Source organism: Acipenser ruthenus, chromosome 21, assembly GCF_902713425.1.
Source record: "Acipenser ruthenus chromosome 21, fAciRut3.2 maternal haplotype, whole genome shotgun sequence".
Taxonomy (NCBI): domain Eukaryota; kingdom Metazoa; phylum Chordata; class Actinopteri; order Acipenseriformes; family Acipenseridae; genus Acipenser; species Acipenser ruthenus.
The window spans coordinates 4,933,863-4,961,643 of record NC_081209.1 but is presented as its reverse complement, the minus strand read 5'-3'; the positions used below and the strand labels follow the sequence as shown (position 1 = coordinate 4,961,643).

Sequence of the window (27,781 nt, the reverse complement as noted above, 5' to 3'; positions counted from 1 at the left end):
GAAATGCACCACTAGAAAGACTGAGGCCCAGATTTATAAAGGGGAAAAACCGACCGCAAAAAACCAAGTAATGTGCGTGTTCACTACGGCGGCACTCAGCGTCAAAACAACGACCTATTTTATAAGACTAATTAGGTAAAGCGGGCGATTCCGCAATCAACCAATTTAAATACCCTTCACTGAAATAAATAACGGGTTTGAGTCAACCCTGCGTGTGTAGGCCACACTTTCCAAAATGCATTGGCACACAAAGACCTCAGCCTGGTACTCGCCATGGTGATGAGGATGCTCAGAAGCGAAAACTGAAATTTACCAATATGGAGATTTTGGCACAAGCAGTACTTGTAGCACATGGAGATGTGTGTTACAAGCTCGAAATACATCACCAGGACAAATGAATACAATATGGAATGTGCGGTGGCTTCTTAATAAACAAATGTACAACTTCAGAGTTTGAAGTAGGTTATACATGACGACGCATCATCCAATTACTGTGCTTCGCATATTAGTTCAACTTGTTATTTCGTATAGAATAATCCAGAAATATAGACTTTTCAAACTTCAGAAACAATACGTTTTATTTACTTACATCCATGGCAGCCAAACGCGTGGATAATCCTTCCATTGTACAGCAATATGTTCAGCAACAACTCCTCCATACAGCTTCATACGAAGTCTTCAGTTTAACTACGACTTACATCTTCTTAACGTCTTATGCAGTTATAACTCTCCTATTTCTTCTGTATTTCTTACTCTATGTATGATTTTAAAGCATATCTGTATGGTATATATGGTCGAAAAACTGCACTGCGTTATCTGCCCCTGTTTTTTTTTGTTGTTTTTTTTACCGTTTTCTTTCCAACTCGAATTTAACAATACTGTCTGAACCAGAATGCCATATTACAAAAAAAGACATTTTGTAGACATTACTAAAATAACGGTGGAGGGTGAGCCCTCATTGCATATGAGACTTTCTTTCGTGCGCCTCGGAATATCGATCCATCTTTTCTTAATCTCCTCCACCGGTCTTTTAATAATGCCTACACTCGAAGTAGTAAAGGCTCTCGTTAGGACCTTGCTTTGCCACTGTGGGGAGACCTACCAAACGTTGAATATGTTTTGAGCCAGTATACAACATGATTCACACACTACTTAATGTGGTAAAGCAATGTTATAACAACATTTAAAATGAAGAAACATGGGATAAATCGGACTTTAAAAAGTTGTTTACTCAATAGGAAAACATATTTACAGTTTTAAATCCAAAACGGATTGCCTAGCAATTTAATTCTCAAGAATGGCAGAACTCTATTCTACAAAGACCATTAATAGCACCGATGTAAAAGAATTCAGCTTAGGTTTACAATGTGTATTTCTTTATAACTTTGTAATATATCAATTCTGCACCGCAGCAGATATCAAATGATCACTCACAGTAACAAATAAAAACAGACAAGATGATACATGTCATATCAGCTACAGCTTCTCTCAGACCCTTGTCTGAAACCAAACAAATATTGAAAGAAAAAAAAAAGTTTTTTCTTTGCATAGCACTTTTTTTTTTACTGGATTCAGTTTCACAGTGCTTACGATGAAACGCGCTCAATAAAAAAAAAACACACACCTGTAAGATTTAGTAAGGAGCTTTTCATCCTGAAGTCATACATGACACGGACTGCCTTGTAGTTACATTCCCTTGGAGTGTAACCTAAGAAATAACTAGTAAAACACACTACTTTAACATCTCCATAAAGTTGCTCTAATTGGTATAAACCCATCAGATTCTGAAGCCAAAAATGTGGTAATATCACTCCTGCGTTTTCTCTTCATATGACTAAAGCTCAGCAGTGGAGGGATGGAGGGGTGTTTTACTATATACAACTGAAGTCAAACCAGATAACGTTGCCAGCCAAAAGCATCTGCAGCACAGTATTACTTCTTTATGTAGGTGGTGAATAAAGCACCTGCATAACCATGTGAGTGACAAACACTGTAGACACTAGCCCTACAAGAACACCATCGCTGCTACTTAAGGCTCACAAAAGTAATGTATAAGTATTTGTTCCAACCAGGCCCTAAAAAATAGTCGACGTGTGTATTGTTGTATAAACGGAATAATATTTTTAATACTTAAAGCTCCATGTTTTGCAGATCCGAACAGCACAATTAATGTGCCCACCCCCTGAATGGTTCTAGAACATGCTGCATGTCCAGGATTTTAGGTATTTTGTCCAAGCAGGTTCAACTGTATGCACCTACAGTATGTGGAACAGAAAACAGATATACACATACATTTACATATGTGAAAAGCTGTATTTCAACAACACACAGAACCTTCTTAAAAAAAATCAAAAACACCAAAAAATGTAGTCTGTGAGAATTCTTAAGAAGACTGAAAAAAAAGCAAAAAATGGAACACAACAATTGTCAAACAAAATATCTATAGAAGGGAAGGGTGTAAAGTACTTATGTTGCAGAACTAGCAAGAAACAACTAAGATACACAGCTCTTAAAATAACCAAGTTACTCATTTAAAGCATTTTTGTTTTTATAAGTAATCACTGGCTACTATGCTTTGTGAATACAACCCAATGTATCTTGGGTCAGCTGTCCCTGAATTTCATATTTGGTAGTTGTATAAGCTCATGTATATACCCCTGAGCACTTGAGTGTAAATACATCCATACATTATTGACACACCTACTGTATATAGAACCTGGAATTTAGAGAGATTCATCACACAGTGTTATTGTGCATGTCTCAGCATAATCCAGGGATCAATAATAATACCTGTATGTTATTTGAAATGCAGGTCATTACTGGGTTCTGCATTCTGTGTAGGTGTGGGGTTAATGTAGCACCCTGGCACAATGGACATATTTCTCAAATAAGGTAGTTTACATGGATCTTTCAGATTTCACCTCCAAGAAGCCTGTATTAAAAAGGCGTTCTGCAAGATGAGCTGAACTACAAGAACAAGATTGGAAGAGGTACAGACTGAAGAGCTTGTACCCATGTAAAATAATATATTTGGCAAATCATATTGTGTAACAGTTGTGTGCATGTATATGTAAAGAAAAAAAAGCACAAGGGGAAAAAATGTACAAACAGATTTAAAAAAAGACAATTAAGATCCATCCTGATGCATTTCCCTTTACCTAAACCATCTTCAAAATGTTCAATGACACTGTAAAAGTGCAGCCTGGGCCATGCACTGTTCCTTTCTGCTGCATTTTCTTCTGCCACTCATTAAGCTGTGTTGCACCCCTAGGGGCAGCGATCCCGACACGTTCCCGGGGCGTGGTGCTTCACTGTAGACACCTGCATCTCCTTCACCCACAGCTTACCCGAGATCAGCCCTCCAGCCTGAGAGAGCGCCACACCTGCACACGGCAGGACAGACCTCTGCTGTTTAATGGCCATCGCATATGGATTGTACAGTTAACAGCCTGAACTGCTTAGTGCAAGCGCAAAAGAGAGAGAAAAAAAATCCCTATAGCGGAGTGGGAGAGTTTGAGAAGAGAACCCCTTATGCTCCCAAATGTTCTTAGCTAAGATTCTCCGCTTCTGTTGTTCATCTTGCGGACGGCCTGTGTTGCTTGCTCGGGCAAAAGCGACGGGTCAGACAGGATGGAGGTTGTGGTGCTGAGCTGGCGCAGTGTGCGTAAGACCACTGTAGAAGAGAAAATAAAAAACAAGCAGCCACAAAGGATTAGATGAGCACTTCTGTTAAATGTTAAAGATTTGTATCAAGTATCCAAATAGCCCCAAAATCATACAGAACTTGAAAAATGATATGAGCACGCAAAATCGCAGATGTAGTGAGGAAGTCTTTATTGTAGATACTGCCAACACAGTCATGAAAGCAGGACACTAAATAATTTAAAAAAAAAATAAATAAATAAAAAAAAAAAATAGTTCCCTTGCCTCAGGCAAAGTGTACATGTTAACAATACTGGTACACTTATCATGAATACAGTTTTAAAACCAAATGATGACTGCACACAAGTACTGTATTATCAATGTTGATATCTTTGGTGCACTTCTCCTTTTCTTAAATGTATGATGTTTCTTATCTCGGCACGACACAGAATCTAAAAATAAAATTGCACCAGCATATTCCGAACATCCTGAAAGAACGGCTGCCTGCTTTATAACCATATTTAAACAGATAGTCAACTCTTTCGTTTACTGGTCTTCTCTTAATTGGGGTTATTTTTTATACTTCTAGACCGGTCTGCACTGAAGTGGTGTTATCTTTCCTAGACCTGTATACAGGCCTGCAGTGTTGAAGAAGTTCAAATGCAAAAGATCTTAAAAGAGCAAGTAACAGGGTTTTGAAAACGATAGCGTTACACATCCCCACATGTTCCGTACCTAGAATTTCCCCTTGCTAACATCCTGCCAACTTTTTACACTTACAACTTTAAAGTCTGTTTCAAAGCTCTTTTCAAAATGTCCGCTCTGGTGCACGTGGGGTTTGAGATCAGTCCTTTAACTTTCTGCAGAAGTGGCTTTTCTGTTCCTTGCCATATCATGGATCGTTCTTGTCGTGTTACCTGCTTGACAATGATCCTTACGCTACCAGCACACTAGAGTGGACTTTGAAAAGATCTTTGAAACTGACTTTAAAAGTTGTAAGTGTAAAAAGTTGTCAGGATGTTAAAGAAAATAAATTGCAGGTACGTTATTTAAACAGCTGCAGCAACACACAGGGACAGGTAATGCTAGATTTACTTACTCTTTAAAATCAGTCGGAGACGAGAATAACGTTACAGCAGCTATCAAGGATTGCAGGTGCCAAACCTCCCTCCCTGTATCACATACTGAGGCCAACCAACCAACACAATAACCCAAACACGACATGACTCCATATGAAAACCCTTTACCACCCATGTGATGGTCCTTCCTGCGTTACCAGGTCTTAAAGTTTTGAATCTTGGGGTTCACAGTGAGTGGAGTTATATCTGCAGTATGTGTCGCAGCATATTCACCACCTGTTCACTGCACTGTTGCAAACACAATCAAAGACAGGAGGTTTCAAAAGGGGGTTACATGTGCCCCTGGGGGTGCTTCTAAGGGTTATAGGGGGTATGCAGGACGACTAAGAAATACAAAAATAACAATGAAAAAGTGAAAGAAAATAATGATTTTGAATTAATTTTATAAAAATATTTCATAATATCTCTAAAAGCACTGTGCATAAATATGTTTTTGTTTAGCAGCTCAAAGGTTAGCATAGAATAGATTCCCAATTATCCACGTGAATGGACTTCCTTAGGTTGGGTGAAGCAGACGTCTGGCGATTCTGCCTGTGGAGAGCTCTGCTCAGAGCGCTCTGTGCTGCTCATGAACTTTACAGCTTTCAACCCGTCGTATAATTCAGTGGTTTTCAAGCTGTGGTAGGCGTACTGGTACGTGACGGGTTTGCACTGGCACACACTGGCAGCTGTTAGTTATTTGTTAGTTATTATTCTAGTTTTATCTTGAGGGTAATGTTTTTAATGTTGTAAGCATTTTAAATGGCACACGATTATATCAAGAAGGGAAGTGAATGGAAACGTAAACACTGACAGCGCAGACCATTGGGAATTATTTATAATAACTTTGCCGAACAGAAAGCGAATACGTGCGTTTCCAAAGAGATTTCCAAATACCGTCTCTTGATTCTGTGCATCCAAAAGACGTAGAATTAAGTTTAAAATTACTGTTCGGTATTCTCTCCTAAACCAGCAGTTTATCAGTCCCGAACTGTTGTGACAAATTATATAAAATAAAACAAGGAAAAAAACTAAAATTTGTTAATCAGATTTAGCCTTTTATTGCAACTGTGGCGCCATTGAGCAGGGCAGAAATTGTAAAGGGGTACAGCCAGACAGAAGCAGTACAGTTTAAAAAATAAATAAATAAAAATTATATATATGAGAAAGAGCGAGAGAGAGATAAAAAATAAAAGACATTCCCATGAGATAAACCACTGACCTAAGATCATAGGAAATCCTTTGCTAATACCACACATCAGAGGTTCAGTAGGACCACATGACCACAATTACTACTCCATCCGGGTCAAGCAAACAGTGTGCCAAGTCTTGTCAGCAAGGACTGCAAGATGATCGGATTGCTCCAACATGGCATATTCCACAGGCAGAATAATACTGTACGATTAGTAAGTAAAAATAACCCCCGGGAAAAAACCAATACTTATCACTGAGCATTTCCATTTCGTTAAGACTTATCATTCAGAGGATGCGGTCACAGAGCGTCACAGAGCGAGTTTTTTTTTTCAGCTTTCCCCATTTTTGCTGTGTCAGTCTTTTGCAGACAGCAGATAAGACAATGCAATCATTTTAATACATGCAGTTGCAAACAAACAGACTGCATAAAAGCAGTCCTAATAGTGAGGTGATCCCAAAGGAGAGAGATGATAGAAGAGAATAGCGAGAGGAGTGTAGATTGCGATTTTTATCAATACTTCAATCTAATTCAATACTGCCCTACATTTCCTTGTGTGTACTCAAACATTTTAACCAGTATTTGGTACATTTAGGACAGATCTCGGGGAGGGCTCTGGTTCGTTGAAAGAGGAGCAGATTGCTGTTATTTTGAAAGCTCCTATTTCGTAACTACGACAATGAAGGACGGTAAACCTCTTTGGTGGTTTTATACTTACTTGGCCGCAGAACAGGCAGCGGACAGTGCTCATCCAGCCAGGACAGCGTGGTGTTACACATGTCATCTAAACTTGTTGTTGAAACCATCCCATTGAAGGACTCGAATAACGGTTTAATGATTATGCTGAACTGTTAGACAAAAGGGTTAAGGATTCAAACGTAGACGCCTAGAGAATAAATTGCACAGAGAAGCCTTTCTGGATTTTAAATGCATGACCTCTATAAAAGCACCATTAAGTCTTCTATCTCGTTTACATCAGCACAGACCGATGGCCAGTCCGAACTGATCCGGGTTCTCCTGCATCCCCACTGATAGTCTACCCGAGTTTAGTGAAGGGTTTCCATACGATGCGAGTTTGACGGATGTTGGTGGTTCTTTCCCAGCAAGCCCTGCAGCTAAGGTCGCATGCAGGTTGGATAAATTACCATGGAAACGAGCTACAATTTCCAACCTCACAGTAAATCCAGGAAGTGCTCCCACTATCAGGAGGTCAGGTGTGTGTCAGCTACACTAATTTGTCCATGCATTTTGTAATTTCTGAACAATCTGTTCAGAAATAAAACTGGATGAAGAGTTCACAAGATAGCACACGTATATATGTCCACTATATCCCGTTTGTGGGGTGATATACAGCTATGGCCAAAAGTATTGCCTCACCTTATCTAATTGTGCTTGATAAAGTCGAATGAAACCTGCTGAATGATGTTACATTAACTACCGCTTTGCAGTTTTTCATATACTTAACGAAAACTGACAACTTGAAAAATGTCAAATTCCAATATGAAATACTGCACTACTGCTGTATTATGGCTTCCGGCAGACTATTTTGCAGTTTATTTGATTATATGATGTTAAATAAAAAATGAATCTAAATTATATTTATAGTTTTTTCTTTGGTCTCAATCCTAAAATTTCAGTTCATGCAAAACTCTTGGCCATAGCTGTACATCCCCTGCAAGAGAGAATCCAGTCATCAAAATGGTTGAAAGTCAAAGTGTGATTTTTTTTTATCTTAACTTATCTCTGTATCCATCTTAATAACACAGTTTGAAGAGATCTCCAGGTGACAAACAATGTGGTCATTCCTCCTTTGAAATATATTCCGACCCCAAACTTCCCCATGATACATTTAAGTCAAAGATAATCAAGATAAATGTATTAGCAGGCTAAAAGCAAGAAAGATGAAAAAGGTCATGGATATGGGGTACATTACCAGAATACTGGGAACTTTATCTCAGCAGATGATTACTAAAAATCCAAGTGGGAGGTTAATTCACATGCAAGTCACGCTCGTCAAGCACGTACAGCAAATGCTTCCAATTGTTTAAAAACAAAATCAAAAGAAGATATATATATATATATATATATATATATATATATATATATATATATATATACATACATACATACATACATAGTACTGTGCAAAAGTTTTAGGCAGGTGTGAAAAAATGCTGTAAAGTAAGAATGCTTTCAAAAATAGATTATATTTATCAATTAACTAAATGCAAAGTGAGTGAACAGAAGAAAAATCTAAATCAAATCCATATTTGGTGTGACCACCCTTTGCCTTCAAAACAGCATCAATTTCTTCTAGGTACACTTGCACAAAGTCAGGGATTTTGTAGGCATATAGTCAGGTGTATGATTAAACAATTATACCAAACAGGTGCTGATGATCATCAATTCAATAAGTAGGTTGAAACACAATCATTAACTGAAACAGAAACAGCTGTGTAGGAGGAATAAAACTGAGTGAGGAACAGCCAAACTCAGCTAACAAGGTGAGGTTGCTGAAGACAGTTTACTGTCAAAAGTCATACACCATGGCAAGACTGAGCACAGCAACAAGACACAAGGTAGTTATACTGCATCAGCAAGGTCTCTCCCAGGCAGAAATTTCAAGGCAGACAGGGGTTTCCAGATGTGCTGTCCAAGCTCTTTTGAAGAAGCACAAAGAAACGGGCAACGTTGAAGACCGTAGACGCAGTGGTCGGCCAAGGAAACTTACTGCAGCAGATGAAAGACACATCATGCTTACTTCCCTTCGCAATCAGAAGATGTCCAGCAGTGCCATCAGCTCAGAATTGGCAGAAAACAGTGGGACCCTGGTACACCCATCTACTGTCCGGAGAAGTCTGGTCAGAAGTGGCCATCATGGAAGACTTGCGGCCAAAAAGCCATACCTCCGACGTGGAAACAAGGCCAAGCGACTCAACTATGCACGAAAACACAGGAACTGGGGTGCAGAAAAATGGCAGCAGGTGCTCTGGACTGATGAGTCAAAATTTGAAATATTTGGCTGTAGCAGAAGGCAGTTTGTTTGCCGAAGGGCTGGAGAGCGGTACACGAATGAGTGTCTGCAGGCAACAGTGAAGCATGGTGGAGGTTCCTTGCAAGTTTGGGGCTGCATTTCTGCAAATGGAGTTGGGGATTTGGTCAGAATTAATGGTCTCTTCAATGCTGAGAAGTACAGGCAGATACTTATCCATCATGCAATACCATCAGGGAGGCATCTGATTGGCCCCAAATTTATTCTGCAGCATGACAATGACCCCAAACATATAGCGAAAGTCATTAAGAACTATCTTCAGCGTAAGGAAGAACAAGGAGTCCTGGAAGTGATGGTATGGCCCCCACAGAGCCCTGATCTCAACATCATCGAGTCTGTCTGGGATTACATGAAGAGAGAGAAGCAACTGAGGCTGCTTAAATCCACAGAAGAACTGTGGTTAGTTCTCCAAGATGTTTGGGCCAACCTACCTGCCGAGTTCCTTCAAAAACTGTGTGCAAGTGTACCTAGAAGAATTGATGCTGTTTTGAAGGCAAAGGGTGGTCACACCAAATATTGATTTGAAGTAGATTTTTCTTCTGTTCACTCACTTTGCATTTTGTTAATTGATAAATATAAACTATTAACATGTCTATTTTTGAAAGCATTCTTACTTTACAGCATTTTTTCACACCTGCCTGAAACTTTTGCACAGTACTGTATATATATATATATATATATATATATATATATATATATATATATATATATATATTATTATTATTAAGGGAAGCCCAAACATTTGACAACACAGAGATGCAGCACTCCGAGGAGGCGGGTGTCTATAACCCTCAGGGGTGAAAGGATACTATCCAGAACTTCCAGTTCTGAAGCGTCCTGTTCTTCACATAGTCATCAAACATCTCCCGCATGTGATCAAAACGCTGGCGCGTTATCGGCACTCCTGTAGCAGGGAGCTGCTGCTGGCAACAACTGGAAGAAGGGCAAGAGGTGGTGAAGAAACACAAGAGCAAGAACACCAAGAGAGAGACGTGCCACAAACGATTAGGTCACATGGCACTACTGGCTGTTTTGAAAATGTCATCCTGGACATGTGTTCAGCAGGAGTGGAAATAAGACACAGTTAATACAAGCTTGATTAGCCGCAGCGTCTAGAGAAACACGCTCATTAACAAACTCAGGAAACCAGGAATGGATCAAACTGCTAAGCAATCGGAGTCTAAATGGCATTCCTGTTCTGTCATATATAAAACTTGCATCTCTCTGTTGCAGTCACAATGAGAAAGTCTGCTGCTCTGACAGACAGACTTGAGAGCCTAACGGGGCTGTAGAAAGGAATGTTGGTGCCTCAGTAAAGGGGCACTCAACCTTGATTCAGAGCTACACCAGTTTCTCAAAAGTATGGTTTAATAGGGGCACCTTCATTTAGGATAAGACCCTAAATGGAACTGAAGGAAAACAAATGTCTGTACCCAAACCTATGAACGAACGAAGACAATACAACCCCGGAAAATTGATTTCTGCATTTCAGTTGATCTCGGTTATGCACGAACATACCGAAATAAACATGACAAGCACTCACTTGATGGAAGTATTGAGCGTGTCAATTTCATCCTTGAGACGTTTGGCCTCCTCCTGCATCTGCGCTCGCTCTTGTTGTAACTTGGCAATATATTCCACAGTCTTCTGAAGAGTGGCTGCATTGCTTATCTATTAGAAAAAAAAGCGAGAAGACACTGCAAGCATTACATTTAAAATCTAAATTTAGCAGCTTAGTCTTTAAGAAGCTTGTATCTTAAATTACACCATCTACTGATCTTACCATAGTAAGCGATTGAACGCAGCTACTATTAACATGCACACGTTTTAGATTCTGATGCAAAAGGTAACAAAGTCAAGCATTTTACTTTTGAGCCATATTTAAAACTGAACTTACTGGTTTTGAATTTGACTGAGATTTTAAAACTGGGACTAAAGTGTTCAAGGTGTCAAAACCAATCTTGATGTTGAATCTCCTCTTTTGTTCTGCAGAGATGTGGTTTATTCTTCGGCTCTGATAAGAAAGACAGAAAGATTGAAACACTGAATTTTTCGGGATATGCAGAAACCACTCAAAACACAGCAATAAATGAGCTTTCTGAAACAAACCATGAACATATTGCTGTTTGCAGATGAATTATATAAAGCTACATCATTATATTTAAAAATGTGTTGAGATTCAGGAAGAAGAAAGCAAAAATGGAAGAACTTGAGTAGATCACATTGATCCCGCTGATCAACAGTAAAACACAATTATTTAAGTGACTAAACAATTTGCAAACTTTGGAGATCTCTATAAATAATCAACCTTAAATCCAACGATGCACGAGTCCGTCTTGGATTTGCTGGTGGAGCTGTTCTGGGATGACTGGGGATCGGGAATCTGTTCGGAAGTGCATAGAGATCCCTGACCTGAATTGTGACGTTCCCTGTCTGGAAAAGAGATAGCACTAAACATGGAGGTTGCCATCCCACCTCATCTAGCCTGGGGCAATAAAGTGTACTCCTTTATACAGTAGGCCACGATTGCTACCTGACACAGAACATTTCTCACAAGTCCCTAATTTTAGTTGTCATGGGAAAATCCTAATAAATTGCTCAGTTTCTTGATAGTATGTGGTTGCCATCCAGTGGTATCCATGCTCGTTTCCCTGAACAAGGTGGTCAGCCGTGTGCAGAAGAGAAACAGCACTGCGCAATACCAGAGGAAATGGTATCTCGTGGGAACGACTTACTATCTCATGGCTACAAGATATTAAGACGTGCACACGATATAGATATATATATTTTTCTGTCATGTCCTTTCCCTTTTAGGATTGAGAACATTTAAAAATGTTATATATAACAAAATTGGTATTTTATTTATCACCTAATCAAAAGAAACTACACAATGATTTCACAGAAGTCTACCGGAAGCCATAATAATAGTACAGTATTTCATGTTAGATTTGGAAATGGCCCATTAAATCTTAAATACTAACTCACACAAATATATACAGTGTGCATTCAAAGGACACAGACTAGTGGCTAGTTTAGAACCCCCTCCACTTCACTTACTAGATGTAGGAGAAGGAGTCTGCGCTCTGCAGTTTGTGGAAGAGCCCGGCTCATCTTTGGCTATGATAAGGTGTTGAGAGGTTACTGTTGGTTGCAATATATGGAACTCGGTCACTCCTGGGTTCTGGGGATTTTCAAGCAAAAAAAAAAAAACATGTTTGTAATACTATATATGACTATATTACATTATACAAGCAATGCATCAATTCAATGGAATAGCCACATGTCTACAAATGAAAACATATACTGAGTCACACTTTGAACATGATTGGTTTAAAGAGTAAGTAGCTTCAAATGCTCTTCATTGCTATTTAAACTAATTTTTTTTGGCAATGATTGCAAGTGGTTCTTACTGTAATTACTAAAATACACCAAGAGAGATTTTTCTGTATTTTTTGATGGTTTGTGCTAAGCTGCTTTCACCCTAGTTCAGGAACTGTTCTTCAGTTTCAAATTGCCTGTCAGAACAGGCCAGCTCAGCCAAAGTGTATTTATAGAAACTAATGTTTTGACAAGTTTTATTGTCTTGAAGACATTTAGAAAGATGTATACAGCTACTGATAATTTCCTATTACTATTACTATATTCACCTCTGTTTAGTGTTACAGTTATTGAGGATATTACTTGAACCCCATAATTTAATAACCCCCTTCAAGTATCCCTCACCCTTCCAATGGCAGTGGGTGCAAGGACAACACTGGGTGGGGATACCCCTTCACTTTTTAAAGGTGCAGGGGTGACAATCACAGCACTGGTTTGCCCAGGAAAGGAAGCTGAAAAAAAACAAATACAATTGGCACGCCTTTATATCAATGACAAGTTTTTATTAATTTTTTAATAATTTAAATAAATAAATACATTGTTAACGTTATTGCTGTGCTGGTTCACTGAAAGATCCCCGCTATTATTAAAGAGCACATTTCATAGAAAGCATCAGAGAGTAACTGAATGAATGTGCCGACTGTGCTTAACTGCCTGGGATTTTGTAATGAGCTATAACTTCCACTTATCATCATCATCATGGTTCAATGACAAGCCTCTAGAGATGAAAGGCTAGTGCCATCTGGTGTACTTCAAAGACCTGACATCCACACACTGCTTAGCAATGCTTAACACCAGCCCTGCAACCTGAAGAGCCATTGCAGATTTAGTACATGAATTACTTTGAGATTGGAAAGGTATCTATTGGTACTCAGATACTTCTCTAATATAGATTGTGCAGTTTGCTACTTGAACCAGAATGTATAACCCCTTGCAACCCACGTGCCTACAGAATGAATTGTATTTTGTACATTAAACTGTACTTTTTTTGTTTTATTTTTAAGAATTCCTTTTGTTGTACCGACACCTAGTGGTCAAAAGTGTGTCTCACCTCCACTCCCTTCACTTTTTAATTTTGCAAAGTTTAACTAATAAAACCATTTCAGTTCTACAAACATGAGAGACATGAGACAAGAGACATGCAAGACTATTTAAATCCCTGCACTACTTAAGCCTAGTAGAGAACAGCTTTATAAAAGAGAGATCTCAGTGTGAAAACATCCCACCTTTTCCACAAAAGCACAAATCCAGCGCTAGTATTACCTGGTGCTATGAAAGCATTTTTAAACACTAGGGGTGTGGGAGCAGGCACGATTTTCTGCAGTGGTTTCGCCCTTGTTCCTTTAAGTTGCACTGGCTTTGGGAGGGCAAAAGTCTGAGCTGGTGCAGAGGGCTGGGGCTGAAAGTGAGGCATCACAGAGGCATCGCGGGGCCCTGCTTGAGGGCGTGTTGTGAGGATGAGACTTGGGCTCTGACCGGAGGCAGTGTGCGTAATGACAGACGATTGCAAAGTGCTGCTGAATCCAAACTTAGGAGTCTCTGCTGAAGGGAATGAGGCCTGAGTGACTCCCCCAGCTCCATTCTGAGGCACTGCAGTGGGCTGGACGGTTTGGGGAGGGGGCGAGGGAGGGGCTGGAACCCTGGCGGCATCAGCTGCACAGGGAACAGAGGGCACCAACGGGGGAAACACAGGTAAAAACGTCTGCTGGTTTGCTAGAGGTGTCTGTGACCTGAACTCTGCTGTCTGTCCGAAAGCATTGACAGCACTGGAACAGTTCTTATTGCTTGTGTTTGAAAGAGCAGGGGTAACTGGAGGTGGAATCGGCTCCTGGCTGAGACTGGCAGAGGAGACTGGAGATGTCAGGATGGAGGTCTAACACAAAACAGAAAGAATAAATCAGTAAAACAAAACAAATAGAGAGCATCTGTCACGGTTAAACAGTTTGGAGTCATGCCTCTAACTTTTACGAAGGTAAAGAAAGACAGCCTAGCCACTGCTGTCCTGTAGTCTACAGATGTTAAAAATCGGAGCTCTAGTTGCATATTCACAAGTCACTGCCCTGCATTACCATATCACACAACACCATATCAATTTCATTTATATTAATAATGAACATGAATCCCAGCGCCCTTTACAAAAAGGAACTAAAAACGTCTAAACTGCTCACTAATAAAAAGCAGCATATAAAAATATATGTTTAAAAGCTTCCATTTAAAAATCTACGGTTTTAGGCATGCTTCTGCATATGATCATGTTTTGCAATAGTCTGGCCTGTTGTCGGTCCAGCATACTTGAGAGATGCTTTTTAAAACTTGCAAAGAAAACCTTCAAGGCATAAAACAGACAAACATATTTACTGCATTGCAGTAATTACCTGAGTTGGACAATTGCTGCTTGCCATCGAAGAAACTGAAGGGATGGAAAATGAAGGGAAAAAAGACGAGCGAACAGAAGGAAAGAAATCTAAAAAAGAAAAAAAAAAGAATTAGGAAAAAAGAGGAATACAATACATCAGTAGTGCGCACTTCATGGATAAGGGAATAGTCGGAAGCATATTTGTAATACTTTTGGACTTAATGCTACCTCAAGAGAGGACCAAAAATATGTAAAATAATAAATGAAAGATCTATTTTTCCAAGGCTGCTGCCAGGACTTCAAACAGGAGCTCACCTCATGATCCATGTCAACAGAACACATTGGGATCTATCCAATTGATCTTTCAATTATTTAAACAATGTAGATTCACCACAGTTCAGATCAATTGAAACTTACCCTGAAAAGGCTCAAATGTATCCATGAAATCTAGATTTGGCTGAAGAGGAATTAAACCTGGTTGAATCATATCTGCGTTTCCGGCATGTGCTGTTAGAAGACAGAAATAAAGATAAAAGGTCAATTTTAATAAAACTTAGGATTCAACATTTCATTTCCAGGAGTCTCTCTGGTTTGTATCTCATTTTACAACTGCAGGTATAGTAAGCAGATGAAGCTCCTGCAGAGAATCACATTCCCAGCTCCCAAAAGCTTTTAAAGAACTACATTATAGGCCCCTACCACTGAAGAATCATTACCACGCTTATAAAAAACTCAAAAAAGCTAGCTAGAAAATCATTTCAGTAATGAACTTAGGTGTTTGTGTCATTACTAAAGCATTACTACAGTTATGTGCACTCTTGTGTACCTTCACTCCCCTGAGTACCACTTATAACAAGCACTGCTTGAATTCTTTATTAGGACCTGTCCTGGGTTGGGCTACGGATTGCCCTGATCACAGCCTTGACCCAATGTGGATTAGACTAAGGTGCTGGAAAGTGTCGAGAGATGGTAATGCATTCAGGTCGCTAATATTTCACACAACTGGTGCAGCCGATCTTGATAACAAATGTGTCGTTCAAGCTCATCCCAGACATGCTCAACTGGACTGAGATCCAGGGATTATGCTGCCCGTGGAAGACACCTCAAGTCTCAGTCGCTCCTCAAATCATTCGCTCACAATTCTGGCATGGAGGTTGGGTACATTATTGCCTTGAAAGAAGATACCGCCATCAAAGATTAAGAGGAGCTTCTTTGAGTGGACTTGATCCGCAGCGATTCTTAAGAGTAATCAAGTGACCCAAGAGAACACATCCCACACTAGGGCAATGCCAAATCGATTGGATAGAGAGGACTAATAATGCACCCAGGCAGCGTATCTCAAATTTCCTCAGCAGAAGACAAGTCTCAATGCACATGCTGCTACTTTGCTTTTCTGTAAATCATTTATTAATAAACATTCCTTCTTACCGATCTCTCGAGGATTGGGCCAGGCGACGGGCTGATGGGAAGCGAGCGTGGAGAAGAGTGTGTCGGTGAACTCTGACATCAGCATTTCTATGTCGATGTCCTGCTCCATAGGCACCGGGGTGTCCCGGCCCTTCCTGTTCGCTCGCCAGGCCCCCACCTCGTCATCCTGGCAGAAGGAGACACAGAAGGTGTCCGGATAGCATTCCCCAAACAACGAGTACTGCTCCCCAGCACCCTTTGTGTTGAAAATGCACATCAAGCAGTCAGTACATTGCATGCAATGGCTAATGCACTATCCAACAAACTTAATGAAAACAAACTGCAAGGAATCCAAACCTAGTCACACAGTCAAACATGTACAGAGTACACACCAAGTCACTTGAAACATTTATAATCAAGCACTCCAACTTTTCTTAAACATCCCGATATTAAAAAGTAGCAACTTTTTTAGTAAAGTTATTGTATGAAAAAAAAAAAAACATGTTATAAAAAACACTGATAATTTAAAATATTTGCATTATTCTAGGATAAATTAAAAAAGTGTTCAATTGAAAACTGGACCAGTAAGAATTTATTTGTTTAAGTCATTATCCCTTTTTTTGGTTACCACAAGACGTTGCAAGTGAGTGCTGATCAGGGGGCTAATTGGTTGTGCAAGTGCCCACATTGCCTGCCCATGTGCTATAGATTGGTGGATATAGATTAACTTCTTCAGTCCATTCCAATCATGTCCGTGATTACTTAATTCATTTAAACAATACAAGACCGGGTAGTAACAAGACTCTCAACCGTTTCATTTCAATAATTAAGGTCCTGGGCTGCCATGCTTTGAAAGAGCCACTTTGCTTTTATCAACGTTGTTCTACAGTCAATGTCATTAATTGCACATTTGTTTAAATGGCCTTTTGGTGAATATGACTCAACTTAAATCGTGTACTGCATGTTTTTCTTGACCCAAGACCAGCTACTCACAGGCAAAATGACCACCAGTAGGTCAATATGTTATTCATCTTTACCCACACAGCCCCATGCTCACTGTGGACATTCATCAATCAAATCAAGAAAATGGTGCTGTATGTAAAATGAATACTGACCTTGACAAGGCTTGAGAGGTCTTCATCTTTGTGCTTCTGTAACTGAAAGTGAACATAGCAATTTAATGAGGATTATTTCCAATACATTCACAGTCAATCTACTGACTCAGTATTTTTGCATGGTCTTGTTAAGTAATGAAAAGTCTAAGCCTTACCCTTTTCTTAAAATAAGTTCTCCATTTGTGATATTCCCTGATTACTATTTCAATTCTTCTTTTCCAATATTTTCCTTCAGTTGCAATTGCCTCAAGAAAAAAAAAAATTTTTTTAATTAAAACAAACTCTTTCAAATAACTTTGTACATGATAAGCAATGCATGGGTCTGCATGTCCATGTCGAGTCTGGGGTTTGCACTGCATCATGCAATAGACTCTGGAAGGTTTTCTGGACCTCTCAACACACCTCTGGTCTGCGATGGTCCTCCATGTCTACCGATCCATCCAGTGGAGTAACAAAGTGGCACACAGGATTGTCTCTCCTTTCTACATCTGTTGGAAAGAGATATATTGTTATTACTGTTAAAAAAAATTACCAACATCGTCTAGTGCAGTACGGCTAACTACGGTCATATTTAATACGTATAACAGGCCCTGTTCAAAGGTTTAATGCAGGGGTGGCCAAAGCTGACCCTACCTCTTGGTCTGTGTTCCAACACTGTTCTAAATTGTTTAATTGAACCAATTCAACCCCCATCTAGACCCTGAAGTAGTTCATTATATAACTTTACCTGTTAAACCCTGGAGTGGAATGGCCCTCCAGGACTGTGATTGAACACTCCTGACTTAATGAATTTATTTAAAAATAGAAACTTGCACCAACGAGTCTAATGCCAGGAAGATACGGCACAGGACCGGAACACTTGATGAACCTACGCTGTGATCTTCGGGGTTTCAAAAACTTCAGCAGCAGCACTGTCCTTTCAGCACCCTTCTCTAGCAGTTTCACAACCAACACAAGACAGCAAATAAAACAGGTCTTCAAGACGAGTCAACAGGGAGTTCGAAACTCTACTTACATTGCATATACCACGCCCTCCAGATGGCGTTGTTGAGTCGGATTTTGTCCCTCCATAGCAGCTTCAGTCCTTTAAAATTTTTCCATTTTGGTGACACCAGTTTCCCACTAATAAAAAAACAAACAGAACAAAAAAAAAAAGTGTCCAAGACATGTTAAATCATTAGACATTTGAAAAGGTACAGTACCTTTTTTTTTTTTTCTTTTTTAATTTTGTAATCGCCAATTGATTTTTACCCTTCGCTGACTCGGGAGCGGCGAAGAAGTCAACGCGCTGTCCTCCGAAACCTGTGCTGTCAGCCGACCGCTTCTTTTCACTCAGGCCCACCGTGCAGCCAATTGTGCACCGCCCCTTGGGAACTCTCATCCATGGTCGGCAGTGGAATAGCTTGGACTCGAATCAGCGACCTCCACACTACAGGGCGCATCCTGCACTCCAAGCAGAGCGCCTTTACCGGATGCGCCACTCGGAAGCCCAACTGTGTTTCTTTTGATCATCACAAGATGCAGGAGTTATACAAAATGTCTAATCTGAGTTCGCTCTCACGAGAATTGACTGTACATTGCATTTAATTCGGGAGGAGTTTAAGAATTAGAACTGATGAAGAAGTATAGGGAAGAGGAGGAATGTTGGACGGTTTGACCATATTGAATTTCCACTTGCCATTCCTAAAATGTACCCCCCCTCCCACTGCAAAGACCTGCACAATATCAACCTCTGTGAAAGACAACTCCATCAAAATTTACCAGATGCAGGCTGAGGGTGACAACATGAGCTAGAGTAGCCAATGCTAAATTACACAAGCTACAAATAGACAGCTCTTGTCACACACATGGTGCCCACTGTACTGTGAATAGGACAGAGTGCTTTAACAAAGCATGTGCCTGATAAGTGACTCAATAAGGATAGCCCAAGATTAGTTTTTCTGTAGACCAAAATATTCAGGCATGCTGCGTGTATAAATTACCCCAACTGCCTGCAATTTTATTGTGTGTTGCTTGGGCTTTATGTCACCATTTAGGTTAACAGAATATTTTGACCTATAATTATTATTTTTCTTTTATTACTTTAACTTTAGCCCCATTGCTGTTCTTCAGACATACTAAGCTTATTATTAGGAGGCTGTGTGGTCCAGTGGTTAAAGAAAAGGGCTTGTAACCAGAAGGTCCCCGGTTCAAATCCCACCTCAGCCACTGACTCATTGTGTGGCCCTGAGTAAGTCACTTAACCTCCTTGTGCTCCGTCTTTCGGGTGAGAAGTAATTGTAAGTGACTCTGCAGCTGATGCATAGTTCACACACCCTAGTCTCTGTAAGTCGCCTTGGATAAAGGCGTCTGCTAAATAAACAAATTATCAGTGGTTTGTACACTGGATATGAAAAGGGAAATGAATAAGGCTATTTAAACTTGTAGCATAAAGGACTCTTGTACTGTATTGTATTGTATTGGACAGGAACTAGTTTTGCCTTAGAGGAACTAGTTTTAGACTCCGAAGCTGGAATGCTGCAGTTTAAGCGCAGGTTTATTAATCTCACAGGAGGACAAACCAACAAGAAACAAGCAAATACAGCACGAGGGCCAAAATAAGAGTCCAACACAAAACTAACAAGAGCCAGGCTGAGCTACACTTCCCTGGCTTTCCTTCTCCAAACACCACTCTCAAACAAAGGGTTTCTCCAGATTTAACCCCGTCCCTGCCAGCCTTACATTCCCACCCACACACACACTACTTACAGCAGCAGGGCCTCTGCCCTGCCACAGCAACGTCACACTTTAATGGCACAAACAATAAAAAGCGTTCTTGCTCTGATTTGGCAGCCTGTCATCTCCAAATGACTCCCTGTTCAGTATATAAGCCTACAGTACAAGCTTGGCTGGGACAATGATTTGCAAACGATATTACCATTCTGAGTAATCCCTTTTCAGTTGTTGACATTCACTACTTAACTGAACTCTGCCCTGTGTGGGATTCAGTCGTTGCTCTGCAGTTTCGAATAAAATAAAAGAGAGAGGTTTATTGGCGTTTGTGTCGAGACAGAAACAGCATTCACACAGGAGGAGGTCATGTGCATTTAATCTGCTCATTCATGGGATTTCGGGATCAGTCTACTACTTTCATATACAAGACAACCATTGCAATTTCCTACTGTTTTAACTTTGTACTGGACTTCTGCATTAATGCAGTTTGCTAAATTGAAAGACAAGAGATTTATTCAAGTGACTGCAACGTTCACCCCAAGACAGGCTGTATGAATGCAAGTTACGTGCGTTTCCTATTTATACTGGAAGTCGATAGTAAAAGTACAGGAGCAAATTAACAGTAGGGAACTTTGAACAGAAAACGGTATCAATTAGTACAGTAAACCCTAAAAACACAAGGCTTTCTCCTGACGTCTAGCTGACGAGCACTGTTACTTGTGCCAATAGCAGACTTCAGTCTCATTATCCTGGTGAGCAGGTCAAGCCTGCAATAGAATTTCTAAACCCTTCTTTTGAGTCTATTTCCACTCTATTGCCCATTTCTGTAAAGACAGAAAATGGTCTGCACACTGTTAAAGCAAACAAAATGAATTTAAGTTAGATATAGTTAATCAAGATAGAAAAATATTAAATCATGATTCAGCCCAATAATTCTACTTTCCACATCCGACATACCAGCTTTACAGGAAACATCATTTTATTCATGCAATCGGGGAATATTTGAGTCCATGACATGTTCATTTTTTAAATAAAAAAACTCTACCATTGGGCATTACAGTTGACGGAGAAAGAATTGATTTGACTGCACAAAGGCATGAAACATAAACTGAATCAACTGCAAGATTCTGAACAAGTCACAAATATCTTCAGAATAATAAGGCAAGTAAGTGTCACGAATCTGCATACGGCTACAGCCTTACAAGGGCGGATAAGGACTTTTCATGGCTTACTGGCAATGGCTGTCCTCTAAGCAGGAATAAAACACTTTCTGAGCCGGTCACTTCACTGAGACAGCCAGAGCTGTTTAAAAGCCAGCACACTTCTGGGATTTACTGCAGCACTGTTTGGGCTGTAGAGACTGAATTCAAGATGTAATCTGCAAGCCATCTCAAATGGAAAAAAAGTCAAAACTGGTACCAATCTGCCATACTGTTGGATACAAACTGCACCAGAAGGGATACTGGACACCATTCCCCATTTTCTCAATTTTCTTCAGAGAAGTTTGAGGTGGAAAAGCTGACTTTAAGATATAGCAGAGCCAGCACAGTATTAACTTCAGCACAACATCAGCTGTCTGCTTTGCTCAGAAACTATTCACACCAAGAAACACGAAACCAGAGCCGTTTCTCAGGGGATAAAATAACAGCGACTGCTCAACAACAACAACTCCATCTATGTAGAACTCACAGCACTACAGAAAGCTACCAATGTCATGCAGAGACTCACACATCTGTGTGCCAGTGTAGCTCTCTAGCATGATGGAGTATATTTGACCCTTTAATTCAGATCATTACTGGGATATAGCAATGCAAGCACTGGCTTCTTTAGTTTCAAGTGTTTTTGTGCTAAAACATTCCTTGTTCTGTACAAACACACATTTTCTCTCTCTTTCAGGTGTGGTTCCTAAATGCAGTAATCAGCACGTCTTACTGATAAATCACTAAACAAGAGGGGTGGTTGCAAGTCATGAACTACAATTTAAGATACTGGTTCAACCTGTACTTTTTGGTAAAGTAGGTCAATGAAGTTCTCATTTCCTAGCAGACACTTTATCTCTTACTCTTCCTGGAAGCGCAAGCAGAACGCAATCCACTCTCTTATACCCACTTTATCCATCAAGTGCTTCTTTTCACCACATCTGCGCTGCAAGATGCTGCGTGCTGTGCACCAGAACTATTATCACAATACCACAGAAGGCAGAGCCACTGCTAAACAGAGAATGCACTATGATGGAATCTTGAAGTAGCACCTGTATTCCCTTTCTATTTCGCATTGCTTTTACCGTACCTGAACCGAATTGTTTTTGCAGTCTTCTACATGCAATGTGATGCCTGCCTGGCATGCACTTAGTAACCTTTCCTGCCCACCGTGAAGTCTCATTTTTCAAATAAAATCACCTGGAAAATACGGACCTAAGGCTTTCTGTGCTTCTTCAAAAGTAAAGACCTTACTTAAGCCCTTCTCACACTGGCATGCTCTACCAGGGTCGTGACCCGGTGTCCTGCAGGTCAGCTGCTCTGTTTCACACTGCTTTTTGAAGAAGCAGGGTTGACTTGGAAACAGAAACAAGTACACAAGGCGTGTATGAAATGCCCTGGAAGCAGCAACCACTTTCAACTGTTCAGGCTTTCAAGATGCCGTGTTTGTTACGAACACTTCAAATTGGCCCAAATGTTGATTAGAGCAAATGTTTCTTCATCCCTGTTGCAAACTGGCTCTTTGTGTCTTAAAATCAACAGAAATATGGATAAACAGAAATGTTCCAAAGCGTGTCGACCCGGGTACATGGTTTACGGAGATTGTGACCCGGGTAGGAGCGCCAGTGCGAAAGGAGCTTTAGTAAGAAATAAATAAATAAATCTTGAAAATGTGTATACTGTATAAGAATTAACCTTGTCTGGAATTAGGTACAGTGGAAAAGCCCTAAGCTTGTCTTAATTATTTCTGCACATTGTAAAACAGGACAGCATACCAGTAAAGCTTTAAGACAGCCTGCTTTGGCAGAGATAGCACAGCCTATTTCAGATGCTATGCACACTACCGTGTTTTTATTCCTGACAGTAATATTTTTCGAGGACATCTAGAATAACATGCAAGATCAAGTTGCATGCAATACTGTTATAACCAAAAGCTACACATAAAGACTGTGCTCAGTATGGTGGAATTAATTATAAAAATGACAAGAACCTCCGATGTGGAGGTAGTGTGCATGACTAAATGTGTATGAAAGCTTAGCACAGAAATGAATTCCAGTTATGACGCAACAAATGAAACCAGCAAACACTGTGAAAGTACTGGATAGAGATAGTTGTTTTTAAAAAAAAAAAGACACACCTGAAGTTGGACAGGAATCTGATTTTAATGAACAGGTTCTGGCTACTGTTCAGTTCAGTTGATACATGATACCTCAGTTCTATCTGAGCCTACTGTGAAAGCCAATGCTTGCAAGGTAACAATTACCTGCACCGACACCTTCATTTGCAGCTACCCAACAGAACCAACATGCCTGCAGAGCTCAGCCATGCCACACAGCTACAAACATCTTCATGCATCTCCACAGACTTCATGCAATGTATGAGAAAGTATGGAGTGTCCAAGCAGCTTTTACCTGACCTGGGATATTAGCCATGAACTGCCTGAAGATCTCAATTACGTGTCAGGACTGAAGTCAACAAAGCAGATTGCAGTAAAAGTGCAATGGACAGCAGGAACAGGAACATCTTCCCATTATTTATTTATTTTTCTTGCTTTTGTTTGCGCAGGATTTGTACAACAAATGAAAAACATATATCAAAACAAGCAGTATTTACACGGCTGTGGTATGCAATTCAGGAACACACTCCCCTATTAACCAGAACAAACTTGTAGGACAGGAAAAAAAAAAAAAAAAAAAAAACTTTGCACACTTTCAAATCTCTCTTCTTTGATGAAGTTAAAATAAAAAGGCTAAACATGGCAAACACAAAGGGTCTCTGCAGTCACGACTGACATAAGGTGCTGAATTTAGTGATCATAAACCGTGCAGAAATGCACTGGTTATTTTTTAACGCAGTCCTCAATCACAATAGTAGCAGGTAACACATTTCCAGGGGATCATTGCTGAACAGTGAATGCAATTTATCACAAATCTGCAGGCTGAAAACAAACCTTGACTTCTGGGAGTACTTTCACAGAATACAGCCAATATCCTTAACATTATTAATAGAGGAGAAAAGTTCACAGCATGTTTACCTAAAGTAGTAATCTTCAAGGCGCTTTATCTGAGCGCAGTAACAAGGGCTGGACAAATCAAAATGATGTTTACTGTATGGCAGTGTAGAAGTTATGTTAAAAGCAAATAAAACGGTACTAAATACCAGATGGAAAAAAAAATATTATGCACAATACAAAGGCATGTGAAGAATATAATACATAAGTGAAGTTATCACTGTAAACGTTTTACAATCAATGCATGGTTATATTTTGCTCTAAAGTACTACGCATGGAACCAACATTTCTCTCTCTAATGCAAGTGATTTTTGAAATACACAGAAGTGCTTAAAAATGTATTCGAGTCTAAAGAGATTTAATAGCACTGTACTATAGTTCCTGAAATGGTTCCATCACAATTGCAATGTTTCTAGCAACAGGTTCCCCGTCAACCCATATCCACTAACTGTAATCTATTCCTGTTAATTCATATTTTATTAACACGTCAATAAGATATTAATAAAGTACCTTAATACTCAGCGTGATCCATCACAAAATTACCAGTGAACTAAAGCAATGGCCAAAAGCTGCAATGACACATGTCAGACAAACCCTCCCTCCATTCCCCTCAACACAGCCCTGACAAAACAGGATTACACTCCTTTTAGCAACTTAATCCAATGCAGCCGCCAATCAGCCACGCAAGTGCTGCAGATCTGCCAAAATAAACTATCCTAAACCTCTTCACAGGAGCTGGAGACTGACCGCTACAAGCTCAGAGCTCCCTAAAGTATATTTAGAAACACTGCAGCCACCCACCCAGAACCTGCCCTAGTCTGCCACATTAACTGTACAGTGCCATAGTGTATTATACAGTGCTGCACACAGAGAACACATGTATACACAGCATACCTATTCTTCAACATGATTAGCATTCTTATGAGAAAAACAATATCTGTTTTATTTTAATATCAGAATATTATTTTCCAGGCTAGAAATACATACACTATGTATATGCCAAAATATGTTTTGCTTGGTCGGTTATATTTGTACAATGATAAAGTGTATAACTGCTGCACAATCTTTCCAGGAGTAACAGCTGAATGTTGTGTCGATGTTTGAGTGATAACCAGCTTTGTGTTTTTTTCAGATGAAGTTTTTCATATTATTGCATTGGCTTCAAGTTTTATTTCTTGGCAACACCACTGATCCTAACTCCACTACACCATGGAGTAATATAAATAGGAAGGATTACTCTGCTGACGCATTACTGAGGTTCACAAACACGTTACCCTTGACACACAGAACTGTTTTCCTATTAAATCTGTGCCAGCTCAAACGCATTTCCATGCACGTAGCATCAGCAGTATGTATATGTTATGGTTGTAGTTACTTTAAACGTTACATTCCTCAAGTTAAGTGGTATATCAGTACTTTATAGCCTCAGTCATTTGTGGAAGAGTGTTTTGCACGTACAGTATACCTTCTCTGCTGTAATCGCTCGATAACCTCCCCCACTTGGATTCCTTGGTAGATGGGGGAGGTGTCTGGAACTCGCTGTAATACATAACATCAACAGAGCCAAACTACTGCAAGTTTGTTCTAGGAGTGGAACCAGAGCCCCTGGGGCTGGCACATAACCTCGTGCAATTTATCATACGTTATTTTCTTTATGTTGTTCACTGAATCCCAATCAGCTGTCTGAGGTCAAGGGGATATGCAGTTAATTCTAAAACGTTTACTTTGTCAAGGAATGCAGCATCAGCAGCCAGGAAAGGGGATCCAAACTACCATCTGTTGGCACTAAAAATGTGTGTAATGACAATGTCCTTATTCTAACCTGATCGCTGCTGTGTGTTCCTGGATTGAACTTCTTTCTGACAGTGTAGGCAGGACTGCATTTACATTGTTGAAAATGACTGGAATAAGACAGGCTAGCTTTTAGATCTGTGTGATTCAAGTAGTCTTTTTTTTTAAATGTATTTTCAAAAAACTAATTGCAACTAGTCTGGCAAGTTAAATCTGCATTAGCAACACTGTGGATATGTTCTTATTTTCTTAGTTCAGTACTAGTGGTACAGAATACAGTCAGTTTGCATTTCTAAGTTTCTTTTAAAATGTAAAGCAATAGGCCAGTTTAATAAATGTTCCTTTGACAGGGTAACCCTTACTTGCTGCACCAGGGGCTATTCTGATATTGAACAAACTAATACAGATACTATATCCAACTACTGGAGTCTGTTTACATTACCTGAACAGGATCACTGGCAAACACCTCTACACAACGCTCAGATCAGTTAGGCAGCCAGCCAGCTCTGCCTATGTAACTGAGTGGAGATGTATTTGGTAATCGATTGGGAGGTATACTTAGGGATAATAGTAGTGGGAAAGATCAGGCAAGGACTTTGACCTTTCAGGCTGGGTTTGCAATCAACTCTTGAGAGTGTCCTTTACTAGAACTGCAACGCTATTACTGCTTCAGTGTTTATGAACGAAGGTGCTGCAGTGGCTGCAATATCTTATTATTTTTAATCGTTTTTTTTTTCTTCCCGAGCACTCAAATCATCTTTTTATTTAAAATTCACACACTTTCTATACCCGCCTGCAACAGCCTAGTCACTATCAAATACAACTTACAATACAATCTGTACTTGTTTTGAAGATGGTGGAGTATCATTTTGGGTTGTTTACACATTGCATAATATATGCACTAGAATTCTCTAACTTCCTGTTTTTATCATATGCAAAAAAAGGGGGTTGCAACCGTCATTTTTCTTATATTATAAACATAACGTTACCAAAGGCACAAAGGACCGCTGCGTACATACAGACGAGTACATATGACGTGTTAACAGCTTTAAAATGATATAGGAAATGCGCACATCCCTGTGTGTTTTACTACGACTGGTTTCGTTTTGCAGGCCGCTGTGCTTCTAGGATATTTACCTGTACGCCAGGGTCATGCACTCGAACAGTTTGGTTAGGGATGCGTCGATGGAGAAGTGAGAGGTGCTTGTTTTCCCAAAGCAGTACGTCTGGCAGGTCTGCATGTTGACCGTGTCGAAATCGTAGCCCTTTTTTGGTGGGTGCTCGCTGTGAGGCGAAGAGACCATGAAGTGACCGCTATGGATGATCTGTCCATCCGACTTCTTGGGCCCCAGGTTCGGCTCTTCAGCGTCTGAATCGTCGTCTTGCTCCTGTTTGATAGCCACCGGGGCCCGGCGGCACACCCGCACCTCCTCCGCAGCCATGCTGTTATTTTTTTTATTTTTTAAAAACGAAACTCTAATCAACTATTTTTGCGTTCGTGACGGCAATTAACTTCCGCCAACTCGTCATTTTTCTTCTCTGTGCCCGCTCCCCTTCTCTTTCATTATTTCCTTCTCTCTTCCTTCCTTTCTTTCTTTATCTCTCTCTAGTCTAGCAGACCGGGCAAAGAAAGGAGCGAAAGCAAACAAACTACAATCTGGGAGACTCGACGAATCTGAGACGTCACTGCGCAGGAGAGGTCTGGATGGACGAGGGGAGAGCACGCCCACGCTCTGTCACTGACTGGAAGGAACGGCTCTTGAAACAGAATGTATTTTTGTAGCTCTGGAATGTGAGACGTTGTGCAAG

General features: G+C 40.1%; 1 protein-coding gene across 3 annotated transcripts; it reads right to left on the bottom strand.

Moving 5' to 3' along the window:
- Window positions 1–1,211: 1,211 nt before the first annotated feature.
- On the bottom strand, window positions 1,212–27,781 carry LOC117426959 (MLX-interacting protein-like). Of its 3 annotated transcripts, none has more exons than XM_034925523.2 (17): window positions 27,110–27,778; window positions 18,276–18,382; window positions 17,663–17,748; window positions 17,416–17,505; window positions 17,261–17,302; window positions 16,167–16,401; window positions 15,156–15,245; window positions 14,758–14,846; window positions 13,646–14,255; window positions 12,728–12,834; window positions 12,062–12,185; window positions 11,313–11,437; window positions 10,902–11,018; window positions 10,548–10,675; window positions 9,814–9,937; window positions 6,671–6,800; window positions 1,212–3,673 (listed from the first exon to the last, which is right to left on the bottom strand). In XM_034925523.2, exons 1-17 carry the CDS (start codon window positions 27,412–27,414, stop codon window positions 3,552–3,554), a joined length of 2,631 nt encoding a protein of 876 aa, XP_034781414.2. In that variant the 5' UTR covers window positions 27,415–27,778; the 3' UTR covers window positions 1,212–3,551. The 3 variants fall into 3 exon arrangements, with proteins under 3 accessions (XP_034781414.2, XP_034781416.2, XP_058850454.1); XM_034925525.2 differs by having other exon boundaries at window positions 16,167–16,332; XM_058994471.1 differs by lacking the exon at window positions 6,671–6,800 and adding an exon at window positions 7,690–7,785 and having other exon boundaries at window positions 3,589–3,673; window positions 27,110–27,781.

Coding starts and splice junctions, on each gene's coding strand:
- LOC117426959 (XM_034925523.2), bottom strand. CDS start 27,414: ATGGCTGCGGAGGAGGTGCGGGTGTGCCGCCGGGCCCCGGTGGCTATC. Junction 15,246..16,166: donor GCCCAATCCTCGAGAGATCG/GTAAGAAGGAAT, acceptor GTCTTCTAACAG/CACATGCCGGAAACGCAGAT. Junction 6,801..9,813: donor AGAACTGGAAGTTCTGGATA/GTATCCTTTCAC, acceptor TTTGTCTAACAG/TTCAGCATAATCATTAAACC.